The 25,620-nt window shown below is 36.5% G+C and overlaps 3 protein-coding genes across 6 annotated transcripts; 2 read left to right on the top strand and 1 right to left on the bottom strand.

Moving 5' to 3' along the window:
* Positions 1 to 1,778: 1,778 nt before the first annotated feature.
* On the bottom strand, positions 1,779 to 18,971 carry LOC123868815 (peroxidase-like). Of its 4 annotated transcripts, none has more exons than XM_045911459.1 (13): positions 18,907 to 18,971; positions 12,918 to 13,029; positions 12,540 to 12,840; positions 12,176 to 12,413; positions 11,916 to 12,078; positions 11,632 to 11,828; positions 9,204 to 9,399; positions 8,460 to 8,657; positions 7,103 to 7,386; positions 5,884 to 6,039; positions 5,181 to 5,301; positions 4,506 to 4,686; positions 1,779 to 4,092 (listed from the first exon to the last, which is right to left on the bottom strand). In XM_045911459.1, the coding sequence occupies exons 2-13, from the start codon at positions 13,012 to 13,014 to the stop codon at positions 3,951 to 3,953; spliced, it is 2,274 nt and encodes a 757-aa protein (XP_045767415.1). In that variant the 5' UTR covers positions 13,015 to 13,029; positions 18,907 to 18,971; the 3' UTR covers positions 1,779 to 3,950. The 4 variants fall into 4 exon arrangements, with proteins under 4 accessions (XP_045767415.1, XP_045767413.1, XP_045767414.1 ...); XM_045911457.1 differs by lacking the exon at positions 18,907 to 18,971 and adding an exon at positions 15,131 to 15,559 and having other exon boundaries at positions 12,918 to 13,027; XM_045911458.1 differs by lacking the exon at positions 18,907 to 18,971 and adding an exon at positions 13,106 to 13,246 and having other exon boundaries at positions 12,918 to 13,027.
* LOC123868821 (mediator of RNA polymerase II transcription subunit 4) lies at positions 17,319 to 22,081 on the top strand. Its single transcript, XM_045911470.1, has 5 exons — positions 17,319 to 17,638; positions 17,722 to 17,902; positions 18,295 to 18,446; positions 18,909 to 19,087; positions 20,023 to 22,081. Exons 1-5 carry the CDS (start codon positions 17,571 to 17,573, stop codon positions 20,196 to 20,198), a joined length of 756 nt encoding a protein of 251 aa, XP_045767426.1. The 5' UTR covers positions 17,319 to 17,570; the 3' UTR covers positions 20,199 to 22,081.
* A 149-nt stretch (positions 22,082 to 22,230) lies between these two features.
* Positions 22,231 to 25,342, top strand: LOC123868822 (putative inner dynein arm light chain, axonemal). Its single transcript, XM_045911471.1, has 6 exons — positions 22,231 to 22,408; positions 22,916 to 23,050; positions 23,196 to 23,345; positions 23,609 to 23,737; positions 24,296 to 24,493; positions 25,194 to 25,342. The coding sequence occupies exons 1-6, from the start codon at positions 22,322 to 22,324 to the stop codon at positions 25,227 to 25,229; spliced, it is 735 nt and encodes a 244-aa protein (XP_045767427.1). The 5' UTR covers positions 22,231 to 22,321; the 3' UTR covers positions 25,230 to 25,342.
* Positions 25,343 to 25,620: the final 278 nt, after the last annotated feature.

Here is a 25,620-nt window from a genome sequence, read left to right on the forward strand (position 1 = left end):
GCAATGACTGATGAATACAATTCACTAATGAAGTTAAATACCTGGGAGTTAGTAGACAGACCAAATAAAAAAGTTATTCCCTGCAAATGGGTTTATAAGCATAAGAAGGATGCTTATGGCAATATAACCAAGTATAAGGCAAGGCTAGTGGTCAAAGGTTTTAATCAAACAAGAGATATAGATTATCATGAGACGTTTGCGCCTGTGATTCGTCATTCTTCCCTGCGTACTTTGTTTGCATTGGCAGCAGAAGAAAATCTTAAAATGAGACATTTGGATGTTGATACAGCATTTCTTTATGGAGATTTGGAAGAAGAAGTATTTATGGAACAACCTCTTGGTTTTTGTGTGAAAGGCCAAGAAGACAGGGTTTGCCGGCTTCGAAAATCTCTATATGGTCTCAAACAGGCACCTCGTGCTTGGAACAAAAAATTGAATGAAGTCCTTTCAAAAATAGGTTTTGTAGGAACTTCTTCGGAGCCTTGTGTATTTACGAAACTTTTTGGTGATGAATTTGTTATTTTGGGTGTCTACGTGGATGACATAATTGTTTTTTATAATTCTGACGTGACGTTTGACATTGTTAAAAATGACTTGTCAAGATATTTTAGTTTGAAAGATCTTGGCAATTTGAAGTCATATTTAGGATTACAAATAGAAAGGAATCAAAATTACATAAAAGTTAGTCAATCTAATTATATATTGTCCATATTGGACAAATTTAATATGAGTGAATGCAAGTCGGCTAGTACTCCTTTAGCTCACAACAAATTAGAACGAAACGTTAGTGGTGAGTCATTGCTGCTGCCTTACAGAAATCTAATAGGATGCCTTATGTTCTTGGCAGTCAATACACGTCCTGATATAGCATTTGCAACGAGCTACTTAAGCCAATTCAATACGTGTTTTTCAACGGAACATTGGAAAGCAGCAAAAAGGATTCTTCAATATTTGAAGGGTACACTAGAGTATTCCTTAATATATAGGAAAACTGGAAAGCCGTTAACAGGGTATGCAGATGCTGATTGGGCAAATTGTCCAATTGACAGAAAGTCTTACACGGGCTATGTCTTTAAATTAGCTGGTGGACCAGTGTCTTGGGAATCAAAGAAACAACCAACTGTTGCTCTGTCATCCACTGAAGCTGAGTACATGGCTCTTACTGCAGCAACTAAAGAAGCCTGTTATTTACGTAAATTTATAGAGGATATTACCGGTAAGATATCTACAATTAAGATATTGTCAGATAGTCAGAGTGCACTAAACTTAGCTCACAATCCTGTGCACCATAGCAGGACGAAGCATATTGACACTCGTTTTCATTTTATACGAGAAAAAGTTAGTAATAATACAATTATTTTAGACTATATGAAAAGTTGTGATACACCCGCAGATATTCTTACCAAACCACTTGGGCCTATCGCAACTAGTAGAATTATAGGTAGTTTAGGTCTTAGTTAGTTTTTTTTTTTTTTTTTCTGTGTGTTAATATGTTATGTTAAGTTTTTTTTGTAAGACAATTTAGTTTAAAGGGGGATGTTGGAACTGGCTGTAAACTAAATTGTTTATATTTAAATATATTCTTATTCTTTTTCTAAAATCCTTTTTGTTTTTTACGTTCGATGACTTTTATCTCACTTCAAATATATATCTCAAACAGGACGTCCAAGCTTTTCTTTTTACTGATATTTTTCCTATAAATTCAAAATATCCCAACAAATTCCGCTATGTAGAAAATCACAAGTTTTCAGGAGACTCTTTGAAACCTAATTTTTTGAAAAAATATTCTTTACTTTTAGACCAAAATCACACAGCTAAAAAGATTCTCTTGAACTAGCACACATACCTACTAAACTAAAGAACGGACTTCGTCAATCGTCTGTGTTGGTATTTGCTGGCGCGCGTGCTCTGCCTTTTTGGAGTGTTTTTTTTTTTTCGTTAAAAGTGGTCGGGTTTTGTGTTTCACTGGTGTGGAATAACTACAAACTTGACATTGGCTAATCTTTGTAAAGCCCGACGAGAGAGAAAAAAAAACTAAAGAACGGGTTTCTACATGTACGCACGCATTTTGAATTTTGAAACCAAACAAAATTACATCAAAAATGAAAATCAAAAAATATGTAGCGGATTTTGCAAGAACGCTTTCGAATGCGACGCGACGCGCAACGCGCCGCTTTTCCAGAATAGAAACCGACACGGTGCCCTAAAATTATTATACATTGATCATTAATTGCAATCCAGTCTTTGGTAATATGGCGATGGCAACACATATTCTATGCAATAAAATGTGCGATATCTGGACTTTGACAAATACTTTTACGACTGATTTTCATTTTAATAGTTATTTTGTAAAAGAAAAACTAAGTATAGATAACACAGTAAAAAGTTAAAAAATAACCAACAGAGAACAAAACCTCGAAGATAATTTCATTGAAATCAGTTGTGTCCACTTTCAAAGTGTAAGTAAAATCACATCAATTTCGTAAACATTTTGATCGTCTTTTTTTTTCAATAACCTACAGGACCTACTTTTGATTTTATCGAATCATGTACAGTTCACGACAGATCGACATGGCAATCGGGGTATGAGGCAGGGGACGCCAGCACACCCGCACAGCCTCCGCGCTAGCCTGGTGCGGGACAGTGCGGGTGTGCGGGGCGTCCCCCGCTTCATACCCGCATTGCCATCTCGACCTGTCGTAAACTGTACAAAGCTTATTCCTACATCAATGTTCTAGGAACTGTCGTTGCCATTCTTCTTTATTCTTGACTACACAGTAGGTATTTTATATATTTCAATATGATAACTTTCCAACGTCTATATGTTTCTCCATTATAAGACTACAAAATCAAAATACTTTTGAATACAATAATTCTTCGTGTCACTTGCCGATCCACTTTAATATACGGATTATATTTTTATCCCTAAAACTATGATCTAGAAACTTCAAATGCATTAAAATTAGTCGGAGACGGTTATTCGCAGCATATTAAGTCTAAAGACCTTTTAACATATGGGTCTTTAGTATCTCTAGCACGTCTTTCGACTACCATCATTGAAGTGGATAATCCACGTTATCACAGCCACTGTAGAACATGGCGTCCGTACGCATTCAATACGGACTTGACCACATTTTGGGCCAATCCAAAAATTCAAAAGGATCCTTATCATTTTCACCTCAAAAATAAACGTTTAAGACTTTATTAAAGAAGTATAAAAGCAAAAATTTACTTAGTAGAAGTAGATATTCTACTTCGGATTGTTGGATAAGCCCAAAATATGATAAACGTGGTTAGGTATAATCTTAAAAGCTAAATAAATTCTAATCAACCACAATACTGAATCACTCGACTCACGATTTCGAAACTGCGGTGCTAATTAATGTCGAAGATACTGAGTAATTTTAAACTAGTTATAAATATGTAAGTACCTACTTAAGCAATAAAATTACCTACGCTGTTAAGATTTCTGAAACTTCATCATTATAAATAACACATTATTAGGTATTTGTATTCATTACATAAACAATTACGATTTGCTTATCGCAACTAAAACACTACAATATACTTAATACTTGTTGAACTATGAAAGCACGTCACAATTTACCTAATCATTGTACCATTACACATTGTACATTACATACATTGTAACATTCTGGAAAAAACTACTTCACCGAAACTAACACAATAATTCATAAAATACCTATATTTATTGTGACATCAATGAGTACGTGCGTCTTTGATTACATTGATAACCTTTAACTCTAAATTTGGAGCTCAACAAGTTACTGCCGAAACATCCACATTTTGTTCGACTCATGTGTATCTCATTCATACTGGCATGAATTGCATGGAAACTTTTGAGTACCAACAATAATGAACACCGCAGATCAAGAAATCATAGCTGCACATAAATACTAAATTAATTTAAAGCGGAACTACATAACAGTCTATTTAGTAGAATTGCCGACACTGCCCACTTTGTTCTTGATCCATTTGTTTGTGCGAGTGAGGATGTCGGGTTGCTGGGACGGATCCTGCCACGCATCGAGGTTCACCTTTTTGATTTCTTCGCACGACACGATCGGGTTACTATGGATAAAAAGAAACAAACTTATTTCTCACCGACAATTCAAATAAAGATGTAAAATTGCAAGAGAAAATCTTTTCCGTAAAGAATAATTTTTTATTTGATGGCACGAAAAAATCACAAAATCGATTGAAAAAATCTTGCACAGTTGAACAGGATAAGTTTTGTACTCAGTTCTGATAGATTCTCAGATAGGTTTAAATACTGCTCCAACTTTGATCACACATATCTACTAGAATCCGATACTCAAGGAAAGAGGGGAGGATGATTGAAACAATATAATACCTACAAGCTACACAAGACCATGTACTATGAAATTCGTTGCCAGAGACTTAGTAGCCTAGCAGTGAACGTCTACCGAGTGAGATACCGATGGACGGTCATGTCCAAAACTGACTAAAGATTTACTCCTCACCTTTCAGAAGGCGGTTGGAACACGTCCTTTTGCACGCTAGTGATGTCGGTGTTGTCGCAGAGCAATCTGGACAGCGACGTGCGCCGCAGCTCAACCAGCTGTCTCTTGGAGAAGCTGCCCGCTTCGCCGGCGTGCGAGTAGAAGTAACGGTCGCCGCCGCGCGTGCGCCACAGTTGCTCCTCTGAAATAAGATAACGGTTATTAAGTTTGTATTTATTTTATTCTGTATAGTTTGTATTATTAGAAACTTGTTTTTTTTTAGGTGTTTGATTTAGGTTTTCTTTAGTACAAGCAGGCGGACAAATTTTTAAAAGGCTGTTCTGGTTTTGGTAATGTTAATAACGGGCATTATTTCGAAAACGCAGGCATACACTATTTTATATAGTACTAGTAGTTTCGCATTTATAATAATATGGTAGATATTACTAAATAAAGGGAAATCCCTTTGTTTGTTAGTTTGTCAATTTTTGATTTTTCGCATGGATATAGATAAAGACGTGGAAAGTGACATAGGATAATTTTTATCTCGGAAAATCAGTGTTACCTCACGATTTTTAAAAACGTGGATGGATATCAGCTACTATAAAAAAGTTTCAAAAAAGTTTTCCACCGAAATCATAATTTTTTTTCAGATGCCAAAATATTCCTGAAGTAATGAATCCATGAGAAACTTACTAATGAAACAAGTAGCAGTGGGTCCCAACAGGGAGCCGTCGAGAGGGTATTCCGCCATCACTCCCACCACTAAATCGATATCACTGGGATGCTCGTATAATTCGGACAATTTGTCGATAACCTGCAACCAAATTATTTTTACATAAGATTGACATTTTTGCTTACTTTGATTATTATCAAGAACTCCAAAACTTTAAAGCTCAAGACACAAGTATCATTGCATGGATATCTAATAACATCCTACAGCTGGTCCGACGCAGAATGACGCGTAAAACTATTTATGGATATTACAATATTTTTTTGCTTTTCATTTCTTCTTCTATTTTATTTTTAAGATGATAAAAAATAGGAATACTGTGACTAGAATTCTTTTGCGTTTACGAAAATCAGTTTTCTAGATGTGGAAAATTAAACTAGGGGCTTGTTTTTTTTATTACTACAAGATAGACTTGCGCTTGGCGACAATCTTGCTTAATAAAATGACGAAGAGTTCTCGGTTGGACTTGACTTCTGCTTTGAAGGTGTTTCGATTATACCTACGTGGCAGGAAACACTGATGCCGGAAGGGCATTCCACGCCTTAGCGATTGGTGCGAGTAGATTGGATGTCGACCACATAAGGATGCCAACGTTTACAGTTTCTCGCAGTTCTATGGTAGGATGTCTACCACAGCACGGAGGACCTAGAAATATAGGTTTCTTACCTCCTGCGGTATGACGTCTGCGAGCTGCGCGAAGGTAGTGGGTAGAGGCAGGCCGCACAGAGCGCGGTAGTGAGCGTAGCCGGGCAGGCCGTGGTCACGCCCGCGTTGGATGTCCACCGCCATCACGTCTAGACCGCCCAGCCAATGCTGACGGAGCTACAACAAATAATATATTTTACATAATATATAATATATAATTACATATATATAATATATTTTATATAATACATAATTACATTCGCGGCGTATTATATTGTGACAAGTGGAGGGAGACTGCAGTTCTCACTTCTGCAGTAGGTAAACAGCGCAAGTGTCTTGGAACTGTCCTATAAATTCTATATTTTCTATAGCAATAGAAAACTCTGTGAAGGGATGGATACCTACCTAGCTTCATAATTAATACAGCAAAGCCGAAGAGTTAGGATCTATAGTGAAAGGTCAAAAAGAGAAAATTTACCTTTTACCTATTATAGTGCAACTAGGCAGGTCATTATGTCACAAGAATAATAATTCGTATAATTAGTCTATTCGTATTTACCTATCCCATATACGAATGCTATACGAGTAGGTAAATAATAATATTCCTCAGGACTACGTAATTAGAGCTATCGCACCCACACGACAAACTTACGTAGGTAAATTAGATAACAATAAACGCAAGACTGCTTTTTATTTGTAAACACGGCGGATCATGTAGGTACATAAATTAATTGTACGTATATTATTTACTTATTTCATTACTTATACACGACGTATTACCCACTATCTATAGTCATATACTGATATAGTTACCCTACTAATATTATAAACGCGAAAGTTTGTATGTATGTATGAATGTTTGTTACTCTTTCACGCAAAAAGTACGGGCGGATTTGGCTAAAATTGGAATGGAGATAGATTATAGCCTTGATAGCTACTTTTTATTCCGGATAATGAAGGAGTCCCCACGGGATTTTAAAGAACCTACATCCACGCGAACGAAGTCGCGGGCATCAGCTAGTACCTAATATGATGTTACACATAGTTATATAGGTAGGTAGTTAGTTCATTGTGAAAACGAAGTCAAAAACAGATCTCAGCTGGACATTTGTTGTCCCTACACAACCCGTCTTGGTGCAACTTCAGATTGGACTAGGTACGTGTTTTGCGCGCACTAATGTAGGTTTAAGATATCAGTTTACTATACAAATGAAAATAACAACTAGGTACTAAAACTTACATCGTCGTCATAGTTTAAGTCCAGTTTCTGGCTTTTCTGATTAACCATTCCTCTAAGAATATTCTCAAGGCCCTTTTTCTCAGTAAGCAGTTCGGGTTTGAAGTAGTTATTCTTCAGACGGTGTGCGGTTACGTTATTGTTCTCGTCCACAACTTCGATGTCTTGGTCGAGCAAACTATTCACGAAGTGAAATGCGGCGCTTGCGAAGGAGTTGGTGACTGTGGGATCAATGTCCGAGTTGTAGCCGATGTCATAACTGTCGTACATCTCGTCCAATGCTTTACCTGAAGCAATCAAAATTTATTTAAAGTTACCTATTATACAAATACAATCTTTAAGATACTAACAACTAAATACTATAATTCCTTGCTCTTGCTGCTACATACTTATAACTTTTTAGAATAATGATGCACTTGAAGAGTCGCATTACATTAACTCGTAGCTACCCACGTCCAAATACAAAGTACCTAAGCATAAATTCAACCATGTTCCGAAGTTATGCTCTGTGTTGTAGGTACTTAGTAGGTAATGTACAAAATACACACGAATGCATTGCATAAAACAAATAAGTTAATATGAGTAAGCGACAATCACGCGGTGTTATTCTCATGATCACGAAACGAAAGAGTGTTATTTTACTCGGTAGGTACCTACTTAATAGACTACGGAGTCATTTTAATTGCCTAGATTGTCCTAAGTCTTTTACTCGGAAAAATAAAGTGTCACAAATAATTAATTGAAGCTCAAATTAACTGGTATGTAGCAAGATAATAAACTGATCTTTCTAACTAATTTCTTGGTTGTCCTTTATAGCACTCGTCTAGATTTCCTGATGAAATCTTCCTCCACATTCATGGAAATATTATTACCTCAAAAGCCACATAATTTACATAAGCTAAAGATAGTACATAATTATCAATTTGTAATTATGATAGATCCTCCATCCTTACGGTTTATGTGGACCTTACACCTGCAGCATCAGAATTGAGAAATTGGAACTCGCAGTTTATATGGAGATGGATTCCAAATCAGGAATGAGAAGATCCTTAAAAAAATCTGAGTAACCGACATACCTAGCTCAGCGGGTTGCGAAGCTGAAGTTGCAATGGGCAGGACACATAGTTCGAAAAACAGACAGACGTTGGGGTCCTATAGTGTTGGAATGTTAACCTCGTACAGGAAAGTGCAACGTTGGAAGACTCCTATACCTACTAGGGGTGGACAGACAAAATGAAATAAGTTGCAGGGAGCCGTTGGATTTAGGCGGTGCAAGACCGTGGCGTGTGAAAACCCTACACAAAAGATCTGTGCCAAGATGTGGATGCCTATCAGAATCAAAGGGAAAACCACAACTTACCAGTAAGCGCAGGCATCCAATGCTTGTAAGTAATATGTTGCAGTTCTGCCACAACTATCCTTCGCGCTTCATGATACAGCTTGTCAGAGTTCCAGCCGGGATTCAGTGACGCCAACGTTCTGGCCACACGATTGTGTTCTCTGACCCATAGGGAGTGGAGGCTGGTTAGCCACGGATGCATGTTCGCACGAATGTCACCTGCACAGAAGAACAAAGTGAATTTACTTTATAAACGTCAATATACCTACTAACAATCAGAGAGCAATAATTTTTTAACTAAGTAGGTATAATATAATATAAAATGTAAAAGGTTTGCGTTTAAAACTATCAATAGATAATAATCACACTTAAAAGTAAGGTAAGTGATGATGACCATGCCTTAGGCTTTTTTTGACGGTAGGTACCAATATTACAGAGAATCATGAAAGTTGACTGGTAAGTCTTATAGCACAAATAAAGAAAAAAAACTGAAAACCGCGAATTTATGCCTAGGTACATCACAAAAAAAATGTGATCACGGAAATTTTTTATTAATTCACACATAGATGGCGTAGTCCGCCATTAACTTGGCAATTTTTATTATAATGGGTTGAGATTTCTTGTACGATGGCGCGGAACCCTTCATGTGTGAGTCCGACTCGCACTTGGCCGGTTTTTTATCTTTTTCTTCTTATTGTTATAATTTTTTGGTTTGAACACTTAACTAAAAAGAAAAGAAAGTAAGTAAGAAATTATTGATCTTACCAGTGCTAAAGCAGGCATCAGATTTGTTATCAAGAAGACACTTCTCGGTAGGGTTTGTTGCCAAAGGAAGCAATTCCTCATTTTCAATGTAAGAGGTCTTCAACAAGCCGCCGGTCAACTCTCGCAGAGCTGCAGCGTCGCGACCGTTGGAACCGTAGATGTGAGAGCCATCCATGAAATGCGTCGCTTGATTCATCTGGAGAAAACAATAGGTACAAATCGAATTTAGGGACTTTACTCATCGTGTGATGCGATGCGAGCGATATCGCGTCGGTTCGCGATTTAGACTATACCTACGTTTACCTCCTAATAGAGCGATGCGATGCGATACAATTCGACCGAGTTATGTCACCGATGTACTAACAAGTGTAAATTAAAAATTTATAATACCCCCGACAAGTGAAGGTTACAGTAACTAGAAGAGAGCTGATAACTTTCAAACGGCTGAACCGATTTTCTTGGATTAGTATAGCTAAGAACACTCTCGATCAAGCCACCTTTCAAACAAAAAAAAAAACAAAATTTAAATCGGTTCATTCGTGTAGGCGCTACGATGCCCCAGACAGATATACAGATACACACGTCAAACTTATAACACCTCTCGTTTTGGGTCGGGGGTTAACAAATCTAACAACTAGTCTAAAATCCGGCCGCTTGAATCTGGAGGTATCACAAAGGTAGGTATCTGTTTTTTTGATAAAACGGAATTTTTATGAATGATACAATATGATACTTAGTAGAGTAGATTACAGCGGGGTTGTCCGGCAAAATTTAGCCACAAAACATGGATAAAGGAATAATAATATAGTAGATACTTAGATAAGGCTAGTACTTAGTGCTAAATTTAGAAGACCAGTTGAAACTGGTTAGACCCTACTGCTAAGGTCTGTTCCCTTTTTGCTCAAGATATAAATCATCTATTTTTAACCTTAGAGCACTTATTGCGTGTCCATGTGCACTTGTTACGTAGGTAAGAATTGCGTAGGAATATCGTTTTGAATTTGTAAAATATCTATTAAATAGTTAGCTAGGCACTATGCGAACGAATAATACCTAGGTATTTATTTAAATATATTTTTTTTTGCTTCTTCCAGTTTCTTACAGTATATTCTATAGTTTTATCAATTAAAACCACAGCACAGTGAGATCGGTATCGCAAAAATCAAATTAGATAGGTACCTAATATTGTTAACGCCAATATATTTTATTCTAATAAAGACTACGACAGAAGATAGGTACAATAAGCAATAAGAATTGTATTGCAGGAAATCAATGGGACAATATATTTACATAGTATAATTATTGTGTTTACGGAAACGCAATGTCGATCCGTTTCGAAAACGCCACTACTGTAACGCCACCTATCAGGTATAAGTAAATGTCTTTGGACTTCAGCTATCTGTCTGTAGTAGAAGTTTTTTAGGATAATAATGCAGTAAGTTTCCAGATCGACTAAGAGAGCAAGATTTTGATTGAGAACAAGATTCTGATTGAGAACAAGATTTTGATTCTTTGATTTTATGTTACCTACTATCAGGATTTATAATTTAATAACCTGAAACTCTGAGGCATGGAGGAAACGAAAATGCGAAATTCGGGCCTCCAAAGTCAGTTACCTATCCAGTTCGACTGTTAACCGATTTAGACCCAACGATGGTTTACAATCGCAACCGATTGATATGCCTTGTCACGACTAGGACACATACCTATACTCCTAGCTACTACAGCTAGGTGCAAATTAGTTGTTCCCAGATAATGATTCTAACTGTCTAAGTTATTCGTGACAAGATAACGATAAGACTTTATCTAAATTATTCATTAGTTAGTAGTCACACATACTCTATTAAACCGTTTTATATAGGCAGTATATATTATTTATATACTTAAGTATACATATATTTTACTTAGTTTAAGACATTCGTTTTCATTTCTGTAATTTATTTTCGAGTTGAATGAATCTATATAAAAACAAAGATACGGGTTATAATTGTAAGGCAACAACAGGCCCTGCAATTGCGTATTGAATACCGACTCACATCATAAACGATGTACTATCATGACTGTGCATTACAATTTATTATTATAATATTATGATGCATATGAGATTCGATTATTTTAACCACAACAATTATATTAAACAATTTGTAAGGGGCATATAAATATAACCACCTTATATTAAAATAAGTGAATATAATTTAGTTACATCGATAAACATCTCTCTACTTATATGATGATGCACGTAATACATATACCTATTTAAATTTCGTAGTGTGAGCGTAGTCCTTTTTTAAAAAACTGTAACTGGACGATGAAATAAATGAGAACACAAAAAGATAAAAAAACTATTTGTATCTAATACCTAAGTATTATAGGTCCCTACCTCTGTTTACATTTTTATATTTTAAATAGAAACAAAATGCCGTTTTACCTGTTCAGCAGCGCCAAAGGTGCAGTCTCCACGAAAAGTTGTGACAGAGCGTGTGTAGTCCATACAAGTAACATATTGATCCTTGTAGAAAGGATCTAGGTCGGGTACTGAGATGTGCATACAGCTGGGATGCAAATAGCGAGGACTAAGATTATATCCCGAGCTGTCGCAACAACTGATGATTCGGTCAGTATGAACTGTGGGCAAAACATTAAAATTTTCCTTACTATCGACGATACGATAAAATATACAGGGTTTATAGAAACCATTCCAAAAATACTCACTTGTCTTACGAACAGGCGTATGCACCAAATCATGGAAAATGAACTGACTCCAAACAGGCAGAGCAATGGTTTTTTTGTTGTTAGGCACATCCAAATTGTTTGCTAATACTGTGCTTACTAAGCGAGCCGATGGTAATTCATTGTGGCTAAGAGCACGACGAGGCTGCAAGAAAATAAAAAGATATGCAGGTTTAAGCAAGTATAAGAATTTAGAAGATTATGTAATTCTTGACAATTTATTAGGAATAGTAAAAGGTTACCTCCTCAATGCCATCGGAGTATCTGGGATGCAATAGTCGCTTATAACCAGTAAGAGCTTGTCCCCAAGAAGATCGTACAGGATTGTTACAAGAACCATCGAACGTACGATATCTCGATGACATTTTGGTTGTCCGGCATGTAAACCTTTCCAGTTGTGCACATTCGCCACCGTAGTCAGTTTCGCGTAAATTCAATGTGCTTATAAAGCTTGCACACTCATCCGTTGCCAAGCCGTATCTGAATGGTAATATGAACTTTAATAAGACAGTAAATGTTTATTAGTGACGACATAATTTAGATAAAAGGAAGTCATGACTCTGTGGACAATATGGACTTAATTGTTTATGTTAGAAAGAATGTTACCTTGAACATCTTGTCCAAACTAGGTTTTGCGATGCCTTTGTGATTGTCATTGATGATTTCTCATACTTCATTGCATCAGTAGAAGGATAGCCTTGAATAGCAAGACCCTGGGCCGCAGAACCAGGCATTGGCTTTATCCCTGATGCATCTAAGTTTTCTTCCAAGCGTTCGAGCATTGAAATTGAAAGCTTACTTAAGCTAATCGACTTATTTGTATGCAGAGCGGTCACTGGGGGCAATCTCTTCAACATTTGTGCACTTGGGAATGGGTAGTCGTACATTGGTGGTGGGTGACTTATATCTGTAACAAAGAATTTATTTAGGAACGAAAAATTAAAAAAGCAACTTTAGTTAGCAACTTTAGTCCTTGTCACATACCTGAAGGCAAAATTAGATTGAGAGGATATGGAGCGACGTGAGCACCAAATGTCACTCCCGCCCACAGAACGATTCCCAGCAGCACCATCTTCAACATCTCCTCCAATATACTGAAAATGTATTATTCATTTAGTAAAGATAGTGACTGTGGCTATTAGAATAATGAGATACCATAAAGAGTAACTAACATGTTTCTGCCAAATCTTAATTCTTGCATTCGTTTGGCACGCGTTAAGAATGAACTCGAACTGATGTGGTATTGTTGCAACAAATACTTTATATGAAAATCCATATTATGAGAGGGTATCAGTAAAGTTCTGGGTGATGTGACCTCAAGATTGTCAGTAAACAAGTGTCGTCACGGTTATGCCGATTCTCGGTCATTAGCGGGACGAGCCCCCGGATGTGATTTGCGATTATTATTAGAAGACATAACAAATCTGAGTTAATTGTAATCACAGGCACAATTTTATCAATGGAAATTATTAATTTTAATAGAAATCTCTAATCTTTGTTATTATTTTCAACGGTTTAGAGATAAGTAGGTAGGTACATACAAAGTTCGCGAGACTAGTGGTCGTATATTATGTTAATTACGAGCAATTTATATTGATTGGTCAATATGTGACTCGTGCAGTCATTGTGATGAGAAAACAAAGCCGAAGTTTTATTTAATGTAAAAAGGACAATATTAAATGAATTAAATATAAATCTGCATAGAACTACAAAATAAAAGAAGATTATAAATTGAAAGCGAAGTCCACATCGCAGTATTTGCAGAAAAAACTTGTAAGAAACAAAGGAAGAAGAAACGAAGAAGTGGAAGGATAAGGTTTTGAAACAAGAAGGAAAGAGTACCTACCTACTATACTTACCTGGGTATAACTTTTTAAACCTAAGTGTGCAATAACTTTTCAAGCTTGTGTATAGCATGCCTAATAAGAGCTGATTTCTTATTTAGACATCGAAGTTACTACGATATCCATAGAATTTTATTCTGTAGACAAGAATCTTTTTGTATTTATACCTATGTTATATTCTGCTTTAATCACCCAAGTGATCAAAGTGGAATTAAAAGTGAAAATCACTTAGTAATTACATACCTAACATTATCACCTGAAGATTAGCATTTTTGGTAAAATTGCGTAGTTTAAGCAAGGTTTTTAATTTCAACGTGTTCTATATTATAGTAAGAAGTTATTGACCAAGCGAAGCGAGGTCTCTTGAGTCTACTTGAATGAATTTGTATTTGTCCGTCCGTCCGTCCGTTCGTCTGTCAGAGCCTTATAACTTAATTACTGAACGTTATTATATAGTAAGTATGTAAACTGATAGCCTTCAATATTATTGTAAAATGAACAATTGAAAAGAGCAACCGCCGAGTTTCTTGCTGGTTCTTCTCGGTAGGAACGGCATTCCGAACCAGTGGTAAATTATTTGACGATTCAAAAGCACTTGTAAAAGTTTATTTGAATAAAAATCTATTCTATTCTATTCTATTCAGCCGGATATTGTATGCAAAATTATAAAATATTTGTTTTAGATGGACTCTCATAGAACCGAATGCGAAGTAAAATATTTTTTTCTTGCGTTACATAGGCTTGAGAGACATACCTACTTTTCCATTTTCACCTTAGAATTGATGAAATGGCGGGGGGGAGGGGGGATTTAAGTGTGGAGATTGAATTTGAAGCTAATTACAATAATTATATCTTGTACTTGAACAACAAATACTAAAATTAGATAAATATATAAAAAAAAATTTGAAACGAAATTATTTAATTTTTAATGGGCATCAATATTTTTAACATAACTTCACAATAATGTTAATTTTAAAACTATTATTGTATTACTTAGTAGGTAGGCTGTTACATTCAATTTTGCGTATTGATCTCTATGACCTTCTCTTAACTAAGTAAACATTTTAACAATCTAGGAGTAATAATTATTAAGATTTAAATGCTATGCAGAAAAGTATTTTAAGTTATTGAACCGATGTTGAAGTATCTTAATAAAATTATTATTGTGTAGTTCAACGTTGTAGGTCCTTAGGTATGCCTATTTTGTTATCACAACGCGATATATGTTTACAATTATAGGTATTATATAGCTATTATTATAAATCAAAACAAAATAGATAACAGTGCAAGAAGATAAATGTACAGTGAAGGCAAAGCCAAAGACCACAAGATAACTTTGGAGCTTCAACTTACGTAGAATGTTCTCCACAACCAGCGCATTCCGACTTCCTTCTAGAACATTTCTCGGAAGATCTACTGCTGTCCTTCGCTTCGTTCAACATCGACTTTCCTTCGATGATCCGTTTAAACAACATAGTAGCAGTAGCAGAATTTGTTGTTTACGACAGTTGTCGCGCTTGTGGCGAATGTTTGATTTGTGTAGAACGATCGGTGACACGCGCCCGAAGGAACGCTGTTCCATTAGATTGGCAAAGGAGCCAATTTCACCTCTACTGCCAAACTGGCACTGGAAGTTGGAACGAAACCGAATGCCGTATGGACTATGGTGCGTTTAGCGCGCAGTCGAATGCGCCTTGTCCTCGTCCCCTCCCCCTCTACAAAGAAACTCCAACCACATGCTAATGAAATAAGTTAGCCTACATCCAATTCTATTTAAACTCTTCCAAGCTAATTATAATAATTATTGTTATGTGTTTTGCTTTAAAAAGACTCATTTTTACAACAGTTTTTATCAGTATAAAAAAATTCGTTAGTTTCGAGTAGGATAGAATTTTAAAGTCGACATACATAAAACACAAGTTGTGGGTTTACTGTTCCACGCTACGCTGTGGTGAATATTAGCGAGGAGCATTGATTACCGAGCACAAAATATAAATAGAGAGTCGCAAGAATAACCAATGACATTAACTTTATTTTAAAACTAGGGGATGCCCGCGGCTTCGCCCGCGTGGATTTCGATTTTTTTAGATCCCATGGGAACTCTTTGATTTTCCGGGATAAAAAGTAGCCTATGTCCTTCCCCGGAATGTATTCCATGTCTGTACCAAATTTCATTAAAATCGGTTCAGCGGTTGGGCCGTGAAAACGTAGCAGACAGACAGACAGACACACTTTCGCATTTATAATATTAGTATGGATTGGCTTTAACATTTGAAGCTTTGCGCTTTTAAATTTCAGTATTATTATTTTAATTGCATTCATAATTCTACTTCCAAACACTTGAAACTGGCATTTTTTAAATTTTATATCTTTTTATATGTGGTTATTTCGATTTACAATTTTAATGCACTACAACAGCTGTGAACATAAAAATGTATTGAGAAACCGGCTAAAAAAATATTAATTCATTGTTTGTATTACATAAGTTAAGGCTCTCGAGCACGTGGGGAGCGCATGATCGTAGCATGGCGCATGGGTAATGGATTGCACCTTGCCCCTCCTCCGCTCACCCCGCGCATGCGCTATCACGCACCAACCGCGTGTACAAAAAACCGGTTGAATATTAAATAATGAACTCGCAATTAATGCCGCGAGCGAGCCGTGAGCAATGTTGGAGTAAACGGATCAGATTTACCTAGATAGGTACCTACCTAGTAATTATATAAGTAGGTATCAAGCTAATTTGTTTTATGCAGTTTATGAAAACTGATCAGAAATGTGCATAGAAGATACCTACTTATCTATCTACCTATTTGACTAAATATTGCTTAGTAGGAATTTTTGTCTCATTTCAATACCTGTTAGAGTAGATAATGTACTTGTTAGTAGCTACAGTCTGAGCTGAACATTTAAATTAGTCTTTAAGCAACTTTATGGCATCATCAGTCACCGGATTACAAAGAATTTTTAAGTAGGTAGTTAGGTATTAATACTTAGAAGAATTATTATTATAATATGTTACTTATATGCCGGATTATATTATGCATCAAGTGTGTACAATGACTTCTAAGAGCTTCTAGTGTAACTAGGTAAAAGAATTACCTACTAATCTCAAGCTCACACAATTTCATTTTGGTAGGTAAGTAAAGTAGCACAGGTAAGTAGATGCACCTACCGGTGTTACAGTGCAATTACTCATTAAGTCTACACTCTACCATGATGGCTTCCACGACGTAGGTTATACCTACCAGAGCCACCTGCAGCCTGCTATATAATAGTTATTATGTACATCAATAATTAAGTTACATATCTATACAAAAAAAGGTATTGGGTAGGTACATAAAGACTACCTATCTCACACAGTGAATCTTAATGGTTAGTGAGAACCAGAAGGTCTTCGCAATTTATGACTTCTACCTTTTATAGGTCTCGAATCTCGATCATTGATGAAAGAAGACAATTTGCTGCGTTAAATATAGGTCCTACCTTATTATTCCTATTTTCTGCAAAGAACTTTATGCTAAGGTTATTTAGCTCAATGTTTAACTTGTTTCTAAAGTTACCCGTAACCACTTTAAGCGCTTTCATTAAAGTTGGCAGCATTGTCATGCTGTCAAAAATGTCAATGTCAAAAACGTCAAAACAAAGGCTAATCAAAAGTCAAAACTTCCAATTTCCAAATGAACAACACTTTGCTTCGAGTTTAGCCATAGCCTGCTTTTCTTTTAAATCATTTGCCTATTTTTATTTATGTTTATTCCAAACTTAGTTCTTTTATGAAGTGAATCCAATCATGGCGTCGCATTTGAGCACCAAAGACCGGCTACTATCTATAATAGACGACATGGAACTTATCGCTAAGTATGTGTTTAATACTTATTATTGCTAACTAACAACTTCCCCGTAGTTATAAAACGCTTTTGAAATGTACTATCGTATTTCAGGGAGATAATAGAAGTGTCCATAGCCCCAAAGCCTCAAAAACTCTCCGCGGCAGACCACGCACAACTGACTGAATTGCTTCTATCAAAAGACGCAGAACTGAAAAAGACCTTGGATTTAGCTGATGAACAGGCCACAATACAACAGAAAATGAATGAACTTAAAGCTGAAGTGGACAACAAGGTTGATCCCAATCACTTATTGTTTAAACCTACTAACTACATAATTACAAACCAAACTTTCCCATGTTGTTCAAATCAAATCATTTATTTGCTGATTGTAGGTCGTCATGATCATTATCATCAACCCATCATTGGCCTATTTCTGGCCATGGGTGTCTCAGAATGAAAGGGATTTTGGCCATAGTAGCACACTAGCTAAATTCTGATTAGCAGACTTCACAACCTTTGAGAACATTGTTAAAGCACATAATATTTAATTTCTTAAAATAATGTAAATGTGAACAGCTACAGGTGTGTGCCCAAAATCAAACCTCCGAACCCCTAGATAGAAGGCGTATGTCTTAACCACTAGCTTCATTACTTGATTTTAATAAAACCTTAACATATTTTTAGGATCAGGACATTCACCATTTACAAAGGCAGCTAAAAGATGCTGAGCAAATATTGGCCACATCTTTATATCAAGCGCGACAGAAACTTGCTTCAATAGTGAAATCCAGAAAACGACCAGTACCATCTGAAGAGCTGATTAAATATGCACACAGGTATTGATCCTTAATCTTTAATAATTTCAGGATACTTTTACTATGCCTGTGCAATACTTGAAATTCAAAAAAAGAACATTAGCCATGTTAAAATCCTTATTAATAATCCTTTTCCTCTTTCAAGTGTAAATCTGGTGCTAGGAGTAAAAATGATAGTAGCATCATAGGGCAGATGGGGTTTGAACAGTAATATGAATAAATGCAAAATTTTACTTATAGAATGAAGAACTGAGCTAAATTGACAGATCTAAATCAAATGCTATCTTTTTCTTCAAGGGAGCATTAAAAAGAAAGGGATAGCAATATATTTATGCCTGTCATTTTTGTTTAGAATAAATTAGCCACTAAATTTCCACCTAAAGCCCTATTTTGGATTGTCTAAAGAAGGAATTTTATTTGTTTATACAGTGATGCAAAAATAAAATGTTCACATTACTAACAAGATATTTCATACTTACTCAGGATAAGTGCATCAAATGCAGTGAGCGCACCGCTGTCCTGGCAGCCTGGAGATCCAAGACGTCCTTACCCCACAGATCTGGAGATGAGACTGGGTATGCTCGGCCGCCTCTGTGATCTGCCACTAAATGGTCACACTCCCTCCACACTGAACGAACTGCATCGAATAACCACTGGAGGAGGTATATATCAATCAGTTTATTAATCATCTGTTTAAATAAAACTCCTATGCTAATATTTAGGTTTTCCCTTAATTATATTTACAAGAACTACTAAGTTTGATAACTTCTTTGCCAATGCATAGTTATAACATGCACCTTGGACATGATCCAAGAAATCTTATTCTGATGTATCTTATATACTAAGACTTAAAATTTCTTGTCAATAAAAACTTCCTCAAGTTGTACTTATAAAATATGAGTCATTGCCTATTCATCATTTTCCATGTAGAGTATTGTATATGAAAATATAAACTAGCTGACAATTGAATGTGTAGCTGAAACTGCTGGGCCTAGAAAATGGGTCTATTCTACTTAACCATGTGGGCTTTCTATGTTTTTTATAAATTCCATACAAGTTAAGGTGGATTTGATTCCAGTTATGTGCCTCTAACTCTGGAGTTATATGTGTTTTAAACTATTAATTAATATCACTTGCTTTTACGGTAATGGAAAATATTGTGGAAACCTGCATCCCTAAGGCCCAGAACAGATGGCGCAACGCAATTAGAATGAAACACGTTTCAGACACATGATAAAAATGTAATAAAACTCAGAATAGGATTGTTGTTCATTCATTTTGCAAAGGCACGCCAAATTTGATGAAACTAGTTTCACGTAATTACCGCAAAACGGTTTAATGATTAATTAGTAATGTGTTTCAAGCAGTTTCATCACTTTTGAGTTGTGTCGTGTGGTCTAGACCTAAGAGTTCTCTCATAATGTTCTCAGAGGTGCTAAGTGTACCTTTCTGCTCTTGGCCAGCATGGTGCCTAACCCTTCTCATTCTGAGAGGATATCTGTGCTCAATAGTGGGCCGGCAATGGATTGATAGAATGATGATGGCTTCATCATGATCCTATCAAGAGAGATCAGCTAGTTGAATATAAATCCTTCAGTTCCAGCATCGGCAACAAACCAGTTCACGTGGCATCCATCCGGCGAGCTGCACATGTCGGTGGGAGGCGGCAACTCCGTCGCCATCGACGGGCGCAGCAAGGACGCGCCCGCGCAGGAAGATGTCGAAGTCATGTCTTCTGACACCAGTTCAAGCTCAAGCAGTGACTCACAATAGTATTAAGTACTTGTGGTTGATTGATGCAATTAGACAATTATTAAGTTCTGAATCAACAGGTGGAAACTCTGATAGATATGATAATTGTTCCTAGAATCAATACTCAATAAGTACACAAGGATGATATTGCTGGTTGATGAAATTAAAAATGGAGGCCCTTGTGTACCTTTTCAAGGTAACGTGAGCTCATTTAATATGGAATTGGACAGGCAAAGGTTGTGCTTTGACATAATTTTTTTATGATAAAGGCTTGCGCTTGCCAGCAATCACACCAGACAATAGGTGATAATGCAGCTCATGCACCCTAAGGTGGGTCCGACCTGCCTAGAAGTAGCCTATTCACTTTTCTTTTGAACCTACCAATATTATAACTTATGGGGACAATGGAAGGAACATAATTCAGTTACAGGTTTTTAACAAGAAAACTTAGGACACAGTGATTTTAATGTAACTTTTCAAAAACCTGTCAACCGTAAATTTTTCATGTATCTTAGTATGGAGCGATAAATGTAATTTGACTTTATAAATAAGTGTCCGATTTTACTCACGTGATTAGTCGATGTAAGCCTGACTAGTTTCGAACCCATCCGGAGTCCTTTTTCACAGGGATTGTCCCAAAGGCGTCGCGGTTGACACTGAATTCTGCCTTCTTATATACCTATTTTTATTTATAATGGAAATCTCTCACGATTGTTTAAAGTAAGGTGATTTCTTCATGCGAAGTCATGGCCTCAAAGCTTCCTCAAAGATTTACATAAATACTATACTTAATTAAACATTTTTACGGAAATTTGACAAACCACACACATAGACTACAAAATTTTATTGAGTTTGAGACTTTGTTGAGTTTGATTGTTTAATATTCAAATGAGAACCGTACTACGTTTGTATGAAAAGCACTGAAGAGCGTGCTAGGGTTACTTCTGTGCCCTGTTTATCTTGAAATCTTACACTAAGGGCCTACTTGCCATTTTAAGGCAATATCAATTTACTTTTGGAGTAAGATCCCACTGCCACCAGACCTTCCCTTATTTCTGAGAATCAATGTGTGGGATAGAGTAATTTTGTAATTTTTTTTAAGAATATGTACCATGCTAATCGTGACTAATACTCCCCTTTCCCCTCCAATTAAGCATAAAGCTTGTGCCAGGAGTGGGTACGACAATAGTGCAACGGGTTTGGTTTAAACCGCCGACCTTTCGAAATTCAGTCCGCTCCTCAACCTTTGAGCTATCGAGGCTCTTAATAGTGTAGTAATCGAGTAGTGTTAGTGTGTACCTACTATTAACGTACACGTCATATCTGCTAGCTTGTGCCGTTGGCCAATTTATAAGTATCAGCTACTGCCTACTGAAAGTACCTATTTAAAAAAAATTACTCACTTTTCTTAAAGTCTGACTGCTGATGTTTATGTATATTTTACAGAATATCGTTAATAATTAATATCCAATACTGCCAGACACTTTCCTGTCGGCGGTAATTTCCACCAGACACTTTAAAGCTCGCAAAAAAAAAACAGTTTATTTTACTTATAGTCTAAGTCTAGTAGTTTTGTATTATGATACTCAGGAAATATACATAAAAATTAGTACTCAGACATTAAGAAAAGTGAGTAATGTTTTTACGTTCCTTAAGCAACTGATATCTTTAAATTGGCCCGAGGGACAAGCTAGCAAATGCGTACATTAAAACACACTAGTACTACTCTATCCCACGCTTTTTATTTCTCAGAAAATAAGGAACGTCTGGTGGCACTGGGATCTTGGACCAATACTACTGAATCTATTCTTCGATTGCGGTTATCTAAATGCAAGATACGCATAGTAAGACTGGCTTAAATGTATGGTTTTTAGTTTAATTAAATGAAGTACATGTTAAATCAACTCTTTGATTTCTTTTCTATTTGGTGAAACCATCATCGTTATTATAGTTCCTTTATGATAGAACCTATTTTAATCTGACTTGGATAAGGGAAACCTGTCAATAACTTAGCCAAGCCGTTGCCATGTAACAATGTCATTGTCATGGATATAAATATTTTGAATTTATTGAAAGATCTTGCTTTGTGATAAATCTGCTATAAGCAGTGTTTAGTAATTAAAAATAATAATAATAACATAAAAATGGGAGAAAGGACGACCGTTTCAACGGAGGAAACGCTAGTTCGATATGATAACCCCGTATTAGTTACAAAGCAACCAGAAAAAGTTGTAAGTAGACTTTCATTATGAAGAGATTTGACTATATTTTTATTGATATATATCTACCCACCATTTCTATACCTTATTACCACTTATTACTTAAAGTGTTATCTATTTCTCTAGAAATAGAGTTTGAAATAGATGCGCGACAATACATGTGACACCAGTTTGTATAGAAAATTAGAAATGTATGGAAAGCATTGGACATTTACGTGTTGCCATTGCCATGGCGCATAGAGGTCGTGCACCACAAAGTTCACTTTAATAGGTAGACTTTAAGCTACGCGACCGCGACGTGCGACTACGAAACGCGGCACTTCAGTATCGCGCGATTGACTTGGTGTATGGTGTCGCGCATCGCGGTCGCACACCCAATGCTTCCAATACAATTCTCAACAAAGCGGTGCCATGGTGTTGCGTATGGTGTAGCTCTGACTATCTTTACACCTATGAGGATGGTAGTGTCAACTGTTAGCTAAGCAGTAAATCATCAGTTGTAACTTCTGTATATGTAAGACATTGCCAGCGGCTGGTGCAGCGGCTACTCAACCATGTATTTCGACTGAAGCCAAACGGGAAACCGAAGAAATTCTCAATGCCATTCTGCCTCCTAAAGAATGGGAAGAAGATGGACAGATATGGACTCAAAAAGTAAGTATGTAAAGCTAATACCTACTTTAACGCAACTTTTCAACCTCTAAAAGAGAATAATTCTTCTAGGTAGATTTTGTCTTCAAAGGATCGCATCTCAAGGTTTAAGTATACCTATCTACCTAACATTTTTTTTGTTACGTAGATATCATCGACGCCAGCCACCAGATTGGATGTAATAAATCTTCAAGAGATGCTCGACACGCGCTTGCAACAACGGCAGGCAAGAGAAACTGGAATATGTCCCGTTCGACGACAACTTTATACCCAGTGCTTTGATGAACTTATACGACAGGTACCTACTTACCTACATATTATGTAACACTCATGCCTTCTACTGAAGACAGAAGCTTCAGTAGAAGGCAAGGCAATCAAAAGTAACAAAGATCATACACTGCCGCAATAATATATACCTATCAAAGATCGTGGCTCGTAGCTTTAGTTTTAAGTTACATACTTAATTAATTATCACTACAATATCAAGAATACCGGCCCAATCGAGAAGACTACCCTATCGCAAACGTCGTCCTGTTAATAATTTTCTGATTGAACCCTCAGGTAACAATCAACTGCGGTGAACGAGGCCTCCTTCTGCTGAGAGTGCGCGATGAAGCGCGGATCACTATGGAAGCGTATCAAACTCTGTATTGCAGTTCCATTGCATTCGGCATGCGAAAAGCTTTACAGGTGACTTGGTTCATTTGTTTGATCAAGATTAGGTACCTACTCAAGTTCTTTTAAATACTCTTATCCATAGTTTGGTATGAGAGCACGTTAAGCCCGATTACTAAGTGTTAAAATCAAGAATCGACATCTCATACTCTTATTCGTGTTGTTGCGGAAGGATCTAGGAACCCAGCGCATTATTATTCCAAGAAAACTCCTACCATTAGTAACTAATATGCTAATGTGACTAATTGAAAGAGGTCATGCGACCCTCAGCAATAAGGAATACGACACGCACACATACGATAATTTTGAAAAAAGACTTGAGATTTTGAAAATAAAGACTACTTAGGTTTTTTCTAGGGACTGTCCCGCTTGGATTTGTGTAAATGCTTACTGTAATGGGGTTTATTTATACTTTATAGAGGCTCTAGTAAAATTTTCAAGTTTCTAAGCTAGCGTTTTGAGCTGTGCGTTGATGTAGCAGTCAGTCAGTTTCTTATTTTTTCAAAATATGAAGATATTTTCCTTAATCTTCCAAGCAGTTTAATGATTCTAAAAAGGCTTTTATCCATTCAGTCAGAACAAGGTAAATCGGACCTTATGGATCAAGTAGCAAAGTTGGAAACCGAACGTTCCGCTTTGGAAAAACAGTGCATGGAGTTAAAACAGAAAACTGAACAGCTAGAGCGACGCGCGGCCGAATTGCGTGCGGCGGAAGAGAAACGACACCAAGAAGAATTGTTAGCCTTGAAGAAAACTAACGCGCAGCTAAAGGTAAGTTAACTACCATGTTGATTTGCGCGCCTTGCCTCCAACTTCTCTGCTGCGAGCGATAGCTATATGCGGCGCTACATCTACATCACTGCCGGCTTGGCGCCGCTCTAGTTTCCAGGCGAGTCCATTAACTACATACCTACTCACCCAAACATTCGTCTCCGGCGCGTCACTAAAAACCTGGGACGAATAGAAATAGAAAGATTTTTATTCAAATAAACTTTTAAGTGCTTTTTTGAAAAGCCCTTTCAACTGAAAAGAACCAGCAATAAACTTGGTGGTTGCTCTTTTCAAATATTAAAACAATTATGCCATGACGTATACGTAATTGCATTTGCGCCATTGCTGGAGCACACACAAAGTGCGAAGGAAACTTATTCAAGAAGCAATACAAGGAACTAGGTATATCAAGGCGTTTCACACTACACGCGTGTAGGAGCCGCATTACTGCGGTCGTCTCTGTTGTCACGCTCTGTAGTAAAATATTTTATTCAATCAAACTTTTACAAGTACTTTTGAATCGTCAAATACATCTATCTACCACTGGTTCGGAATGCCTTTCCTGCCGAGGAAATGGTAAACCTATACGTTTTGCTGTTGCCGTCTATAGTCGCTGCCGCCGTACTTTGTGTGAGCGAAGTACGGCGAGCCTTTTATTGTTCTAAAATTGTTAATTTAAATTTTGCATCTTTCTTTTCAGGCACAACTAGAAGGCATTATTGCTCCGAAGAAATAATTTTCGTTTATTAAGTATTTAGTTCTTAAAAGTTGCTATCAGAACGATCGGGTTAAGGAATTTATGTTCTCCGATGTATTAAGTATTATTTAAATAAATAAAGATTTTTACAAGTAATTCTATCTTCAATATTCGTTAGAAATAAAACAATCGTATAATTTTATTAAAATATATATTAAACCATTTATTGGACAAACATACAATATTTTCATTAGTTTACAATCCACATTGCTAGAGCCTTAAAAAGATATAAAGTACACGCATTAAGACCATTCTTACATTCAATATGTCAAAACTACCAATAGTTTACTACCATTAAATATACTCCAAAACATACTCATCAACGGAAATATACATTTTGTTGAGATTGAACAATATAATGTACATTTTA

This window comes from Maniola jurtina, chromosome 10 (assembly GCF_905333055.1).
Source record: "Maniola jurtina chromosome 10, ilManJurt1.1, whole genome shotgun sequence".
Lineage (NCBI taxonomy): Eukaryota > Metazoa > Arthropoda > Insecta > Lepidoptera > Nymphalidae > Maniola > Maniola jurtina.